The sequence below is a fragment of the Arabidopsis thaliana genome, chromosome 4, assembly GCF_000001735.4.
Source record: "Arabidopsis thaliana chromosome 4, partial sequence".
Taxonomy (NCBI): Eukaryota; Viridiplantae; Streptophyta; class Magnoliopsida; order Brassicales; family Brassicaceae; genus Arabidopsis; species Arabidopsis thaliana.
The window spans coordinates 18,355,597-18,370,706 of NC_003075.7; the positions used below are offsets into that span (position 1 = coordinate 18,355,597).

Sequence of the window (15,110 nt, forward strand, 5' to 3'; positions counted from 1 at the left end):
ATGATTGCGAGTGGTTTGTTCACGAAACATTATGCCGACGACGTCGTTTGAAGGATTCACATTACGACATCGTAAAGGATTCATAATACGACGTCGTTTGAAGGATTTATATTACGATGTCGTTTGGAGGATGGATGGTGAGTGTCAGTTGTAACAATAACGAGATATATACTAAAGGCCTTAACGACCAATAGCTCAAGTTTATGTTAACTATTGCCCAACAGAGATGGAAGTAAAATAAAGAGGCTACGATACAACAGAAACTGCAGAGCCTAACAGCAATCACTCACCACATTTTAGTTTTAAAACAAAGAAGAAGCAATTTTTAAATGTCAGATATAAATAATCAAGAAATTATATAATCTAAAATGAACACTAATTTTTTTATTTTTTTTTAATGAAAGTTGAATTGGTACTTAAACAAACTCACACCACATAGAACTCACAAAGGGGTTACATTGTCACCTTACACTCATTTTCTTGTGCGGCCAGAAACTTATTCTTCTTTGGTTTCTTTAACCGTATTGGGACGTCTCTGTGCAAGTGTTCTCTTAGTGCTCTCGAGGACACCAAAGAAGATTGATCCTCCAATACCTATCCACAACACTCTTGGCCCAATACCCTACAAGTCAAATCTCGTGTAAGAACTCTACTCTTAATGCCGCTCAATAGACTTTCTCAAGATTTCTACTTTCAACTTTACATTAATCTAGTGTGTGTGTGTGTGTCTACCTTTAAGAGAGCAGGAGCTCCTTCCTCTCTTACAATTGTTTGAACACAGTCAACGATTCCTTGATATTGTTTGGCTGATCCCTGAAAAAGAGGTCAAAGAAAACAATAAGATGATTGGATTTTAGAGACACACTTGTGAGAATATTATTATTACCTGAACCATTAATCTTGTCTTAATAACATCAAGCGGAGTGGTGACTGCTCCGGTCAGAGCACCTGCATAAACAACAACAATATCATTAGACCGCTCCTTAACTAATGCCAGATACATCACTTGCACACTATGATTAACTCGGTTTTAGATGAAATGGATCCATCGTACTGTGTACTTTTAAGGTAAATGCAGACCAGAGCCTTTTTTTTTTAAGTTCAGCGGCTTAATTCTCATTCAGGTTTGATTAAATGGATCCGAAGAATATATATTAAAGCATATAAGGTATGTCACCAACCAGCAAATGCACCGATTAGAGCGTTCTCAGGATCACTAAGCTCTCTACGCGCCTGCCAAAGAGTTGACCAAAGTAAATCTCATGCAAAATATCAGTACATCAGAAGTTATCATGCGTTTTTTTTTCCGATACCTTATCCAAAGATATTACATATAGAAGAAATGCCACTTATTTTACAAAGAAACTTACGGCTTTTTTATACCCCAAGCAAAGCTGCTCATATATGCAGAACTGTATAGCATCAAATGGCAAATCTCGCAAAAGGAAGGACCGGTATCCCTAGAAGCAAATGAAATAAGTCACCACATGAAAATTCAACAAAAGAATGCAGACTTAAAGAAAAAGCTATAAAAGTGTTACTAACTGCATAGAGACCCCTAAATCCCTCTTTTGATGCAATCATTCGAACAGCACTGGGAGCTGATGTAAACTGTCCGGTCTGCATTCTTTGCTTCACAACCTAAACAATACACACACAGAAATGTTGACTGAGGGATTCTATGTAGAACATGGTCTGGATTGTGATATACAAGAGAGAGAGTTTTTTTTTTTTTACCTCTGTAGGCACTCGAATCAGAGATGCAGCAAGTCCACCGATGGCCCCTGCAGTCTGCAATTTGAAATAAAGGTAACAAATTGTTCCTTTTCACTCTCAATACAAGGCATATGCGAGAGTAATAGCAGAGGCTAATAAAGAAGCAAATTAACAGTTCAACGATAAGAAAAATTATTATTGCTAACTGTATACTATTCATTTACTGATATAATCATGTCCAGATCATTTGGTAACAGCAGAGACTAATAAGGTACTTTTTCAATGGCAAAACTAAAGGTGAAGAAACCCTCTCACCAGGTGAGCAACTGCGCTTAAATGATCAGGAAAGGTCTTCAGCAGTTTCTGCTTTGTGGGTTCGTAAACTCCAACAAATAAAGCCGAAGCCCTATAAAGAAAGATTGTCAAAATAATCAAGTATAAAAATAGGAGAAATACAAGGGACAAGGAAATAACTTGGGATTGAGACTCTAATCAACCAAAATAACTAGGGATGAGATCTGTGAGATCAGAGTCACTTACGGTAAGACACCAGCGATATTTCCAGCTAATCCTGAATAAAGACCCTTCAAAACAATTTTTCCACCTCCACGAGCTGCCTACATCATAAGATCAAACTAGTTTAGGAACTAAAGGTCAACACTTTTTTTAACCAAAGTAGTACAGTAGCTAATTGCATACAGTTAAAAGAATGTCTAACAGAGATTTAAAGTTCGTTGACCTGCCTGAAGTCTAGTCTTAATAGTATCAATTGGGTATAAAGCTGTTTCAACTACAACTCCAGCTGTACCTCCTGCTATAAACCCCTCTGCATCATCAAAACCAAAACATAAGAATAACAAGACTTAGACACCTGAAGCTGCCGATTCAAAGCAAAAATGCCAAACTATTAGCAATAAAAAAAGAAATTACTTTTCAGATACAAGGACTGTATATGAGTCAGAACATGAGATTCATAAAATAATAGTTGCAAATGAACCAAAAGACAAAATATACACAAACCAAAGAGAGTGCGGAAGAAATCAAAGGGTTTATCTTCTTGTGTATTAACAGATGCAAAAAAGCCTTTGTTTATTTTGAGCTGTGAACTCTGCATTACCCTCTTCGAAACATCTGCGAAAACAATAGCATTTATCAAATACATCTCTTTTCATAACCAATACGCGAAAAAAATTCACAGTCAATAATGAAGACAGACAGAGAGAATTTACCATGAGAGGTCGCTGAAGAGCTCTTCACATCAACGGAGAGAGTAAGAGGAGCCATGAGAAACGCCTCTGACCTAATTTCACCAAATCAATTTCACTCATTTTTAAGCGAAACGCAAAATTCACCAAGAAAAAACAGAGAAGAAATCCCAAACCAAACAAGTAAAGCAAGAGAAGCAACAATATACAAAACATCATACACAAAGCGTATAGATACAGAAAAAAGTACATAAATGTAGTGAGTGTGGAATTAGAGATTACAGGAAGAGAAGCGCGAAGTGTACGAAAGAGAGAGATAGAGAGACCTCGACTTCTCTTCGGCTCTTCCCAAAGTTTCTCCGCAAGAGGATTGATTAAAAGCTTCTTCTGTTTACTAATGGGCCTATACCGACACACTAGCCTATTAAAAGCCCGTATCAGTTTCTTGTAATGTACTATACGTTAGTTAACCTAAAAGACAAAGGTTTTGTATAAAAATGGGAAATTTGTTCTTGTTAATGAAGTCACAAATTTTATTTAAATTTTTTACTTGTGGAGTCTCGTGTATACATACAGTTGTCAATGTTAGTTGGTAGTTTGCATAAAAAACGTGGTAAGAATTTAGATATTTTAATTTGGAAGATAATTATCTATTAAATACTTTTAGTAATAAGACAATATACTTTACATTACACGTGATCAGAATAATTAAATAGCATCAGAAATTCAGAATCATTGAAATAAGTCAATATCTAACTTGAAGAGATCGTCAAATTACCTGCTTCTTTTCAAGAATGATTATGATAGGTTTTTTTTCTGACAAAAAAAATTGCTACTGTTGGTGGAAGAGATGTATCAACAATCGTATGACCGATAGACAGCAGAAAAAACAGTTGTATAATATCTCTACGAATGACAAGGAAGTCGTAATCTTTCACGTCTGATTATTATGCACCTGAGAGAAATCACTAGCATGACTGCAAAAACAAAACAAAACAACAAAAAAGCACCATCTTCTTCTCGGTTCTACATGCAGCCACAAACTCTGCCTGCTCGAAAGCGTTTTTTTTCTTTAACCCCGACACATGTTAACATTTCATACCTGATATTCTTTATAAACATATGTCATGTAACTGTAACATGACCAAAATGTGATTACATGAGTGGGCACTGCAAACCTCAAGAAGAAAACTTTGAACTGCTGATGAAGCTTTCAATTATCTCCCCTGAGTAAATTTAGCTTTGAATGTGTTTTGAAGCCGTTCTCGGGATTTTGCTTGAGCAGCCAAGGCAACATCGTCGAGAAATCCCTTTTGTGGGAATTCTCCAGGTACAAGACTCCAATAGATCTCAAACTGTTGTGCTGCTTCCTCTTTTTTATCCATTAAGCTATACACTATGCCCTGAAACAAATACTAGCAATTTCTTTCAAGCGGAATAGCCAAAGACAAAGCTAAACTCCTTTTACTTGATAACTGAGACATATGACTATAGGGAATCAAAGATCATTCTTTTCATAATTAAACTCTACCTGGCAAAGGTAAGGTCGAAAATCTCGAGGATTATCATTCACCATCTGTTGAAATATCTTTAGACCTTCTTCAAATTGACCCTGAGGTTTTAAACCAATGGCCATAAGTATATACTACAATCCATTATTCCTATGCATATACTTAAAGATAGCTCAGAAGGACCAAAACACACAAGAAGGAAACTAAGGATGAGTTTTACCTCCACAATATGCATTTGACCAATCAAGACTTGTATGTTTCTCTCCTCGGTTACTCGGTTTCCTTGTCGAGCAACTTCCATAGCTTCAATGAGCATATCAAAGACAGAGGTGTCATGAGTCTTATGCATTACCATAGCAAGACCCTGCAAGAAACAAGACAAGACCTAAAATTGAATACTGCAATATTGAAATCAAGATACCATTCTATTACCTACACCATTTCTCCTAAACATCCACTTATTCACAGTTTCATAAAAAGACTCTAATCCTAAAGAAGCACCAAAAGGTGAGAAACACATACGTGCAAAGCTCTGATCAAAAGAGGTTGTTCTTTGAGAATATCCTTATACAATCTCTTGGCTTTGCTCAATTCCCCCATTGTTTCATAGCAAAGCGCTTCTAAAAGCTTCCACTCAACTTCATGAGGCTCTAATTTCATCAGCTTCTCAACATATTTCACAGCATCTTCATTTTTCCCTCTCCTCATCTTCTTATACACAACAGCCTTCATAGCCTCCATGTTCTCTGGCTCATTTTCCAGAAGCTTCTCGAACATTTTCTCGTCCTCTAACTCTGCCTGGGAGACTACAGTTGCAGTGGGTAGCGCTAAAGCAGGTTTCGAAGAGCAGAACCCTAGAAAGACAAACGACCCAACAAGTAAAATGGCGGCTTTTCTCGCCAGCATCTGAACGAAATCCTTGGAAGAAAGAAGAGACGTCGAAGAGCGTATGAGAGGGAGCGGCGGAGCGAAATTGTCGGGTTGGGCGAGTCTGGGAGCGAAAGGTCGGGACTTTCTCCACCGAAATTGGAACCCATTTGGATTACGCAAATGGGTCGGAGTAAAAATCAGTGATTGTTCCCGGCGATGATGAAATTTAGCCGGAGAACAGAGAGCAGTTACTCCGATTGAACACATCTTGCGTCTTAAACCCCTTTAGCGAGGGCCTTATAATATTCCCGGAAAATGACATTTTTGTAATTGGGCCAAAAAGGGCCTGTATAATAGCCCATTAGCCTCAAAAGTAGGTAGAGAGGCCTCATGCTTGGATAGCTCACTCACACTCACAGTGAATAAAATCGAAAGAGCTTTTGAGTTTTGACTAGTCGATCGATATTAGGGTTTGTTTGTTTGTTCTTCTCTGGGAGACCAACCAAATCAGATAATTAACCCTAACAACAAATGCCTTTGATGTGCAATAAATTATATTGTTTTCCTAATTTTCTTGTCAAACTATTTAACTAATCATATATACGTATACGTTAGACATGAGAGTAATGAAGTACGTAAGATACGACGATCGACACATCGAACTATGCAAATATTACATTTTTCTGTAATGTTAATGACTTAATTCTAAGGGAAAAAACGCATGGAGGCCTGGATCCTGGAGCATCATCTAAGACTATGGAAGAACGTGCCAAAGTAGATAAGAAAACCCATTATCCAGAGGACCATGGAACCTAAATGTGCCAAAGTAGACAAGAACCCAAAGGTAGGTACACAAGACATCACAAACGTCTGTATCAAACACCACCGGCCACACAATCCCCAGTGTTCAATTATTATTGCTTTCATATCAATTAATACGAAAGATACAGATTCATGAGTTCTAATGGTATCAACAAGTACATATGTGAAAGCTATTAGAAGTTAAGAAAATGACAGTATATACAATATTTCCCGTTAAAGCTAACTAACTTCTTATTTAGGCTTCTCATTTCAAGTTATTTTGGACTGAAAATATTTTTGCTATTTCTTAAATATCAACATAACCATTAATTTATATCTACCGCAAATTCCTTTCAAGCGTGATAAACCGTAATACTTTATGTAAAAGTAACTTAATTTTCATAAAGAAAATAAATACTGGCCCATTAAAATTAAACTTACTAATATACTATTTATTTTCTATTAACTTTCTTCAAAAAGTTTTTTTTTTGTTTTTGTTTTTGTAAGACAAATCTAGCTGGACAATTATCTTATATTGGGACAAATAACTAATTATTGTACGTAATATGTCGCATGCAATGGACCGTTGTTTTCAAAAGAGGTTTTTGACTTCCCACAGAGCTACAATACCAAACAAACAAAATAGGACATAGTCACCAAAGATAAGGTACGATCCCTCGTGTTATGATTATTGAAACGACAACGACAAATAACCAATATATAGGACACATAATATGATGCTTTCTAGTTTATATTCATATATATGTTCTCTCCTTAGTGTATGAATGAAAACATAGCTAGATAAAAATCAAGCTTCACCTAATTAGTGTATTCCCCCAAATTTCTCAATTCTCACTAATGGCTTTGGTCAGCTTACTTGAAATCTCCATTGCTTTCTTTTGTTTCCTTATCTTTCGAATTTTCCTGATCAGCAAGAAACCACACCGTTCATTTCTCACAAACTGGCCGCTCCTGGGCATGCTTCCGGGTTTACTTACCGTGCTCCCTCGAGTTTACGACTTTATAACCGAGGTTCTTGAGGACGGCAACTTAAACTATCTTTTCATAGGCCCTTTTTTAGGGGGCATCGACATGTTGTTCACCGTTGATCCTGCTAATATCCATCACATCATGAGCTCAAACTTTGCGAATTACCCGAAAGGAACCGAATTCAAGAAGTTATTTGACGTTTTGGGAGATGGGATTTTCAACGCGGATTCAGATTTGTGGAAGGATCTAAGGAAATCTTCTCAAAGCATGATGAATCATCCCGATTTTCAAAGGTTTTCATTAGCTACAAGCTTGAGTAAGCTAGAGAAAGGGCTTGTGCCACTTCTTGATCATGTTGCTAAAGAGAAACTCGTCGTGGACTTACAAGATGTTTTCCAAAGATTCACGTTTGACACTACCTTTGTTTTAGCAACCGGGTATGATCCAGGTTGTCTCTCGGTGGAAATGCCGGAAATCGAGTTTGCAAGAGCCTTAGACGATGCAGAGGAAGCTATTTTCTACAGACATTTCAAGCCGGAGGTGGTGTGGAAGATGCAAAGATTGATTGGGGTTGGAGCTGAGTTGAAGCTGAAAAGAGCTCACGCGATTTTCGATCGTGTTTGCTCTAAGTGCATAGCTTCTAAGAGAGATGAGATCAGCCAAGGGATTGATTCTTCTTCTTCTAAAGATTTGTTGATGTCTTCTATAAATGTTGACACGACTAAGTACAAGTTGTTGAATCCAAGTGATGACAGATTCCTTAGAGACACAATCTTGTCCTTCATGTTAGCTGGTAGAGACACAACAGGCTCAGCGCTCACTTGGTTCTTCTGGCTTCTATGCAATAACCAAGAAGCCATGACCAAGATTCGTCAAGAAATCAACACAAATCTATTTCCAAGAAACAAGACCGACGACGGTTCTGTTTCTTATGATTCTGATTCATTCAATCCCCAAGAGGTAAAGAAGTTGGTGTATTTACACGGCGCGGTTTGTGAAGCCCTCAGGCTCTATCCACCTGTTCCCTTTAACCACAAGTCTCCTGCTAAACCCGACGTGCTTCCAAGCGGCCACAAAGTCAAGGCCAATTCGAGGATTTTGTTCTGTCTTTACTCATTAGGGAGAATGAAATCGGTTTGGGGAGAAGATGCAATGGAATTTAAACCGGAGAGATGGATTTCTGAGAGTGGAAGATCGGTACATGAGCCATCTTATAAGTTCCTATCGTTTAACGCCGGTCCAAGAACTTGTTTGGGGAAAGAAGTGGCTATGACGCAAATGAAGACAGTGGCTGTGAAAATCATACAAAATTATGACATTAATGTCGTTGAAGGGCACAAGATCAAGCCAGCTCCTTCGGTTATTCTCCACATGAAGCATGGTCTTAAAGTCACTGTCTCTAAAAGATGTTTGTCTTGAATGTTTTAACTAGAATGTAGAAACTGTGGCAGTTGACGAAGATGATTTCTATGATATGAAGACATCTCAAATCATGCATCCTGAAATATAATGTTATTGTTAAACATAATTTCTAAAATTTAAGTAAAATATATAAATGTTGGTAAGAAAATTAATAATTTCCTTTTTATTTTAAGTGTAGAGTTAAATCCTATACTCAAGTTATAAATACAAATTAGCCGAAAACATTAATGTTTTTTGCACGTTATATAGATCTTCTTTTTTTTTTTTTGTGTGTGTGGAAATGCACGTTATATAGATCATGTTGAAAATTTTAGAAAGATAAAAAAAGCTGACTAATGATATCTTCTCTAAATGTTCATTATTTTTTTTTTGGTATGACAGATGTAAAATCTTCCTTTGTTATGGTATATTTTATGAATATTAGTCAATGCAGTTAACCAATTCATTGCAGATTCCAAAAAAATCTGAAAAACAGTAGAAGAAGAGATATTTGTCTCAATTAATACCGTTAGATCAATAAAATTGATTGTATTCTATAAAAGAATAATCTTAAACGAGATATATACATACGATTTAGACAAATATATTGACCTTTTAAAGTAACTAATCATATATATCCATAATAACCAGATTGAAATAAAAACTATTAATAGTATTTTTTTCCTTCCAAACAACACAAATTCTTGCAGATGTTTTAGAGGTATCATGATTATTTGGAAATCTTTATAAAAGATAAGCTAACCGGATATGTATTTTGTGGTTATATTCTAAATTCATGTAAATTTATGTTAAAACAAATAACTAATTTTGTTTTTTTTGGTCAAAAAACAAATAACTAATTAAGTAAGAATATATCACATGCATTGGTTTCCAACGGATGATTAGACTCATTACAAAGCTACAATAACCAAACAAACAAAAGAGGACATAATCCCAAAGAAAGTAAGATCTTATTCCATTTATAATTATTCAGATGATAGAGACACATCACCGATACCTCAAAGACGCACACATGAAATGCTTTATATATCCAACATAAGAGTAAAATCAAGTATCATCAACAAGCTGCAATTTGGTGTATCTCAAAAGGAGAAAAATACATTTTAATTTATCTCTAATGGTTTTCATAAGCTTGTTTGAAATCTCCATTGCTTTCTTTTGTTTTCTCCTCTTCCGACATTTCTTGATCAACAAGAAAACTCACCGCTTGTGTCCCACAAACTGGCCATTCTTTGGTATGATTCCAGGTTTGCTCGTGGAGATTCATCGTGTTTACGACTTCATAACCGAGATTCTCGAGGTCACAAACCTAACCTATCCTTGCACAGGCCCGTGTTTCGCAAACCTCGACATGTTAGTCACGGTTGATCCTGCTAATATCCACCACATCATGAGCTCAAACTTCGCAAACTACCCGAAAGGACCCGAATTCAAGAAGCTATTCGACATTTTGGGAGATGGCATTTTCAATGCAGATTCGGAGTTGTGGAAGGATCTGAGGAAATCAGCTCAAAGCATGATGATGAATCCCGAGTTTCAAAAGTTTTCATTAGCTACAAGCTTGAAAAAGCTAGAGAAAGGGCTTGTCCCACTTCTTGACCATGTTGCTAAAGAGAAGCTCGCTGTGGATTTACAAGACATGTTCCAAAGATTCACGTTTGACACTACGTTTGTTTTAGCGACCGGATATGATCCAGGTTGTCTCTCCGTCGAAATGCCAGAAGTGGAGTTTGCAAGAGCTCTAGACGATGCAGAGGAAGCCATTTTCTTCAGACATGTCAAACCAGAGATCTTTTGGAGGCTGCAAGGCTTGCTTGGGTTAGGAGATGAGAAGAAAATGACGAAAGCTCGCTCGACTTTAGATCGTGTTTGCTCCAAGTACATAGCTATAAAGAGAGATGAGGTAAGCCGTGGGACTAACAATGTTGATTCTCATTCTAAAGATTTGCTGACGTCTTACATGAATCTGGATACGACCAAGTACAAGTTGCTGAATCCAAGTGATGAAAGATTCCTCAGAGACACAATCTTGACCTTCATGTTAGCGGGTCGAGACACGACAGGATCTGGACTCACTTGGTTCTTCTGGCTTCTCATTAAGAACCCAGAGGTCATTGCCAAGATTCGTCAAGAAATCAACACAGCTCTGTTTCAAAGAAGCAAGGTTGATGATGATGCTTCTAACAATAATGATTCTGATTCATTCAGTCCCCAAGAGTTAAAGAAGTTGGTGTATCTACACGGCGCAATATGTGAATCCCTCAGACTCTATCCACCTGTTCCGTTTCAGCACAAGTCTCCTACTAAACCGGACGTTCTTCCAAGCGGACACAAAGTCGACGCCAACTCGAAGATTTTGTTCTGTCTCTACTCATTAGGGAGAATGAAGTCGGTTTGGGGAGAAGATGCATTGGAATTCAAACCGGAGAGATGGATTTCTGAGAGTGGGAATTCGGTACACGAGCCATCTTATAAGTTCTTATCGTTTAACGCGGGTCCAAGAACTTGTTTGGGGAAAGAAGTGGCTATGATGCAAATGAAGAGTGTGGCTGTGAAAATCATACAGAATTATGAGATGAAGATTGTTGAAGGGCAACAAATCGAGCCAGCTCCTTCTGTTATTCTCCACATGAAGCATGGTCTTAAAGTCACTGTTACTAAGAGATGTTTGGTTTGATTGTTTTTTCTTTTCAGTAGATGCTATCGTTGTGCTCCCTAAGGGTGAGGAAATTCAAGTTCAGCTTGGAAACGGTTCAATTCAATAATATAAAATTTCACATTTCGTTATCTTTTAAATTATACATTACAAGAAAAAGATTTCTTCATACATATAAAATTTCAATATGGACATCTCTTAGTAATTGTGATCCTAAGTCCATGCTTCATAGACAATATGAAACCAAGAACTGGCTTAATCTTTTGCCCTTTAATAACTTTAATCTCATAGTTGTGTAATATCTCCACGGCCACCATCTTCATTTGAGTCATAGCTAAATGTTTACCTAGACAAGTTCTTGGACCAGAATTAAACGATAAGAACTTGAAGGAGGGCTCATGTCTTAAGCTTCCCTTGTCAGAAACCCATCTTTCTGGCTTGAATTCCAATGCGTCATCTCCCCAAACCGCTCTCATCCTCCCCAACGCATAAAGGCAGATTATAATCTTAGAGTTTGCTTGGACTTTATGGCCACTTGGAAGCACATCTGATTTGATAGGAGACTTGCGCCCAAAGGAAACTGGTGGATAGAGTCTCATTGCTTCACACAACGCACCATGTAAATACACCAACTTGTCTAAATTCTCTTGGCCATTTCCATTCTTTGATGGATTTGTGTTGATGATCTCTTGGCGAATCTTGCTCACCACTTGAGCGTTTTCAGAGAGAAGCCAGAAGAACCAAGTGAGAGCAGATGCAGTGGTATCTCTTCCCGCTAGAATGAAAGCCAAAATAGTGTCTCTGAGGAACTTATCGTCACTTGGATTCAAGAGATTGTACTTGGTTGTATCTAGCTTCATGAAGGAAGATAAAAGATCCTCAGGTTCTCCATAGGAAATATCACTAAACCTTTGTGATCTTATAATCTCTCCTCTCTTGTCTGATATGTATTTCGCGCAGACACGGTCAAAGGTTGCATTAGCTTCAATCATCTTCTTCTCGTGTCCAAATCCCATCCAGTTTTGCAGCTTCCACAAGAACTTTGGTTTAACATGCCTAAAGAAAATCCCTTCTCCAACAACGTCGAGAGCTTTAGCTAATTCATCCTCATGCATTTCAATGGAGAGAGATCTAGGATCAGAACCGGTTATAAGGATTAAGATTGTATCGAAAGTGAACCTCCCAAGCACATCTTGCAAATCCACAGTTGTTCCTTCCTCTGCAAAATGATTAAGAAGAGGAACAAGCCCGTCCTTGAGTTTACTTCTTGTGGTACTCAATGAAAAGCTTTGAAACGCTTGATGATGGAGCATTTCTTGATAAGACTTCCTTAGATTCTTCCATAGCTCAGAGTCCGTGGTGATAATTCCGTCTCCGAAGACATCAAAAACTTCTTTGAAATCAGATCCTTTGATGTAATTTGAGAAGTTTGAGTTCATCATATGATGAATGTTAGCTGGATCAACCGTGAGCAAGGTATCCATTCCGGCGAACCACGGTCCCTTGAATGAAAATGTCAAATCAGAGATTTCGAGAATCTCAACGATATAGTCATAGATCCTGTGGAGCACCACGAGCAGACAGGGGAGCATCCCGAGAACCGGCCAGTTTCTAGGGAACCGGCCATTATAAGTTGTTGTTTTGAACAAGTAATGAAGGATGAGAAAGCAAAAGATGGCTACGGAAGCTTCAAGAAAGCTTATAGAAGAAGCCATTGGAGTAAGGCGCTTGGTAACACACATTGTGATGGTTACTTTGCTGGCAGAAGGAACTGGATTTTATATCACACACTTCAATGCAACAATAAAAGGGATTTTTGCTTTAAAATACACTATATTTTTTATATGCACACACTGCAAGGTACATTTAATTTATACATAAGATTAGAAAATAGTATTAAATTATTTATATACCTAACTTTTCTAGTATTTTGAAAAGTGTCATTTTCCAAAATAGAACTAAATTACCGATACACCTAAATTTTGTGATAGATTTTTATTTTATTTTATTTTTACAACTAGTGCAACGTGATTTTGAAAGAAACTAATTTGACAATAGAGATTAACACTTACTTTCGAGAATCAAACAAACCTTGTAATCCTTTGTTATAGCATCTATCTCCGATAGATTTTATTTCAACGGAAAAAGGATTAATTTAAGCATTATACATACAAATTTCAAGCTGAACATCTCTTAGTAATTGTGACTCTAAGCCCATGCTTCATGTGCAACATAAGACCAGGTTCTGGCTCAATCTTCTGTCCTTTGATAACATCAATATCATAGTTTTGTAATATCTCCACAACTACGGTCTTCATTAGAGTCATAGCTAATTGCTTACCAGGACAAGTTCTCGGACCGGCGTTAAATGATAAAAACTTGAAGGAAGGTGCATGTCTCAACCCACCGGACTCAGAAACCCATCTCTCTGGCTTGAACTCTGTTGCATCTTCTCCCCAAACCGCTCTCATCCTTCCCAACGCGAAAAGAAAAATTATGATGACTGAGTTTGCTTCTACCTTATGCCCACTTGGCAGCACATCTGGCTTTATAGGAGACTTGCGTTGGAAGGCAACCGGTGGATAGAGCCTCATTGATTCATACAACGCCGCATGTAAGTAGACCAACTTGTCTAAGTTCTCTTGGCCATTTCTTCCGTCTTTTGAAATATTTTTGTCGATGATCTCTTTACGAATCTTTGTTACAACTTGAGGGTTTTCAGAGAGAAGCCAAAAAAACCAAGAGAGAGCAGAAGACGTTGTGTCTCTCCCAGCAAGATTGAAAGCTAAGATGGTGTCTCTGAGGAACTTATCATCACTCGGGTTCAAGAGCTCGTACTTGGTTGTATCAAGCTTTATGTGAGATGTCAAAAGATCCTCACTTTCACCATTTGCATGATGATCAATCCCCTGTGACCTTATCTCTTCTCTCTTAGCTAATATGTATTTCGCAGAAACGCGATCAAAAGTGGCATCAGCTTCAGTCATCCTCTTCTCTTGCCCTAACCCAAACCGGTTTTGCAGCTTCCAGAAGAACTTCGGTTTAATGTGCCTATAAAAAATCCCTTCTCCAAGATCGTCAAGAGCTTTAGCATACTCCACTTCCGGCATTTCAATAGAGAGAGATTTAGGATCAAACCCGGTAACAATAAAGAAAGTTGTATCAAAAGTGAATCTTTGAAACACTTGCTGCAAATCCACGACCTTCTCTTCCTCACAACATTGATTGAAAAGAGGAACAAGACCATCGTAAAGCTTACTCCTCGTTGCACTCAATGATAGCTTTTGAAAGCCTTGATGATTAAGCATGAATTGAGCAGCTTTTCTTTGATTCTTCCATAGCTCCGAGTCCGAACTAAAGATCATTTCTCCAAAAACATCAAAGACTTCTTTAAAGTCGGCACCTTTGGTATAGTTGGAGAAGTTTGAGCTCAATATGTAGTGAATATTAGCTGGATCAACTGTGAACAACATATCCATTTCAGCGAACCACGGTCCCTTAAATAGAAAGGTTAAGTGGCTCATTTCAAGAGCCTCCACGCCGAAGTTGTAGATGCGGTGGAGAACCATCAGGAAGCCTGGAAGCATCCCAATAACTGGCCAGTTTCGAAAAACCTGACCATGAGGTTTCTTGAAGTACATGTAATAGAAGAAGAAAAGGCAAATGATGGCTATGGCAACGTCAAGTAAGCTTACAGAAGCCATATGAGAGAGTTAGGAGCTTGGTTTACAGACACAATATGGTGGTGGTTCCTTTTGTGTGTTGAAGGAACTTGTTTATATAGAGTAAGATTATTACATATATAAATTAGCAACCAACAAAAAGAAAATTTATTAAAAAAGAAAGAAATTACCAATGCATTCATTCAACTGCTTTTCATATCTTAAGAATTAAGATTAGTGAAAGTGTTAAGCTGGTGAAGCTACTAACCACACAAAT

The 15,110-nt window shown here is 37.6% G+C and overlaps 6 protein-coding genes across 9 annotated transcripts; 2 read left to right on the forward strand and 4 right to left on the reverse strand.

Moving 5' to 3' along the window:
• Positions 1-186: 186 nt before the first annotated feature.
• SAMC1 (S-adenosylmethionine carrier 1) lies at positions 187-3,404 on the reverse strand. Of its 3 annotated transcripts, none has more exons than NM_001204039.1 (13): positions 3,248-3,384; positions 2,946-3,016; positions 2,737-2,847; positions 2,456-2,542; positions 2,257-2,329; positions 2,032-2,122; positions 1,738-1,791; positions 1,546-1,641; positions 1,371-1,460; positions 1,182-1,233; positions 887-948; positions 733-813; positions 187-622 (listed from the first exon to the last, which is right to left on the reverse strand). In NM_001204039.1, the coding sequence occupies exons 2-13, from the start codon at positions 2,998-3,000 to the stop codon at positions 497-499; spliced, it is 978 nt and encodes a 325-aa protein (NP_001190968.1). In that variant the 5' UTR covers positions 3,001-3,016; positions 3,248-3,384; the 3' UTR covers positions 187-496. The 3 variants fall into 3 exon arrangements, with proteins under 3 accessions (NP_001190968.1, NP_001328265.1, NP_568060.1); NM_001342543.1 differs by having other exon boundaries at positions 241-622; positions 2,257-2,333; positions 2,460-2,542; positions 3,204-3,404; NM_120106.3 differs by having other exon boundaries at positions 241-622; positions 3,204-3,404.
• Positions 3,405-3,601: 197 nt separating this feature from the next.
• Positions 3,602-5,586, reverse strand: AT4G39470 (Tetratricopeptide repeat (TPR)-like superfamily protein). The gene is made up of 4 exons (NM_120107.3): positions 4,955-5,586; positions 4,653-4,796; positions 4,453-4,533; positions 3,602-4,324 (listed from the first exon to the last, which is right to left on the reverse strand). The coding sequence occupies exons 1-4, from the start codon at positions 5,567-5,569 to the stop codon at positions 4,139-4,141; spliced, it is 1,026 nt and encodes a 341-aa protein (NP_568061.1). The 5' UTR covers positions 5,570-5,586; the 3' UTR covers positions 3,602-4,138.
• Positions 5,587-6,661: 1,075 nt separating this feature from the next.
• Positions 6,662-8,763, forward strand: CYP96A9 (cytochrome P450, family 96, subfamily A, polypeptide 9). Its single transcript, NM_120108.5, has one exon. The coding sequence runs from the start codon at positions 6,962-6,964 to the stop codon at positions 8,510-8,512; it is 1,551 nt and encodes a 516-aa protein (NP_195658.3). The 5' UTR covers positions 6,662-6,961; the 3' UTR covers positions 8,513-8,763.
• A 689-nt stretch (positions 8,764-9,452) lies between these two features.
• CYP96A10 (cytochrome P450, family 96, subfamily A, polypeptide 10) lies at positions 9,453-11,292 on the forward strand. The gene has a single exon (NM_001036737.1). The coding sequence runs from the start codon at positions 9,633-9,635 to the stop codon at positions 11,190-11,192; it is 1,560 nt and encodes a 519-aa protein (NP_001031814.1). The 5' UTR covers positions 9,453-9,632; the 3' UTR covers positions 11,193-11,292.
• Positions 11,293-11,303: 11 nt separating this feature from the next.
• CYP96A11 (cytochrome P450, family 96, subfamily A, polypeptide 11) lies at positions 11,304-12,935 on the reverse strand (the record flags this gene model as incomplete). Of its 2 annotated transcripts, none has more annotated exons than NM_001342544.1 (1): positions 11,304-12,935. In NM_001342544.1, the coding sequence occupies one exon, from the start codon at positions 12,911-12,913 to the stop codon at positions 11,354-11,356; it is 1,560 nt and encodes a 519-aa protein (NP_001328516.1). The 2 variants fall into 2 exon arrangements, with proteins under 2 accessions (NP_001328516.1, NP_195660.1); NM_120110.1 differs by having other exon boundaries at positions 11,354-12,763.
• A 153-nt stretch (positions 12,936-13,088) lies between these two features.
• Positions 13,089-15,102, reverse strand: CYP96A12 (cytochrome P450, family 96, subfamily A, polypeptide 12). Its single transcript, NM_120111.3, has one exon. It carries the CDS (start codon positions 14,873-14,875, stop codon positions 13,349-13,351), a length of 1,527 nt encoding a protein of 508 aa, NP_195661.1. The 5' UTR covers positions 14,876-15,102; the 3' UTR covers positions 13,089-13,348.
• Positions 15,103-15,110: the final 8 nt, after the last annotated feature.

Coding starts and splice junctions, on each gene's coding strand:
- CYP96A9 (NM_120108.5), top strand. CDS start 6,962: ATGGCTTTGGTCAGCTTACTTGAAATCTCCATTGCTTTCTTTTGTTTC.
- CYP96A12 (NM_120111.3), bottom strand. CDS start 14,875: ATGGCTTCTGTAAGCTTACTTGACGTTGCCATAGCCATCATTTGCCTT.
- AT4G39470 (NM_120107.3), bottom strand. CDS start 5,569: ATGTGTTCAATCGGAGTAACTGCTCTCTGTTCTCCGGCTAAATTTCAT. Junction 4,797..4,954: donor TTTTGATCAGAGCTTTGCAC/GTATGTGTTTCT, acceptor TGTTTCTTGCAG/GGTCTTGCTATGGTAATGCA. Junction 4,325..4,452: donor TTCGACCTTACCTTTGCCAG/GTAGAGTTTAAT, acceptor TATTTGTTTCAG/GGCATAGTGTATAGCTTAAT.
- SAMC1 (NM_001204039.1), bottom strand. CDS start 3,000: ATGGCTCCTCTTACTCTCTCCGTTGATGTGAAGAGCTCTTCAGCGACC. Junction 814..886: donor AGACAAGATTAATGGTTCAG/GTAATAATAATA, acceptor CCTCTTTTTCAG/GGATCAGCCAAACAATATCA. Junction 623..732: donor GAGCTCCTGCTCTCTTAAAG/GTAGACACACAC, acceptor TTTGACTTGTAG/GGTATTGGGCCAAGAGTGTT.
- CYP96A10 (NM_001036737.1), top strand. CDS start 9,633: ATGGTTTTCATAAGCTTGTTTGAAATCTCCATTGCTTTCTTTTGTTTT.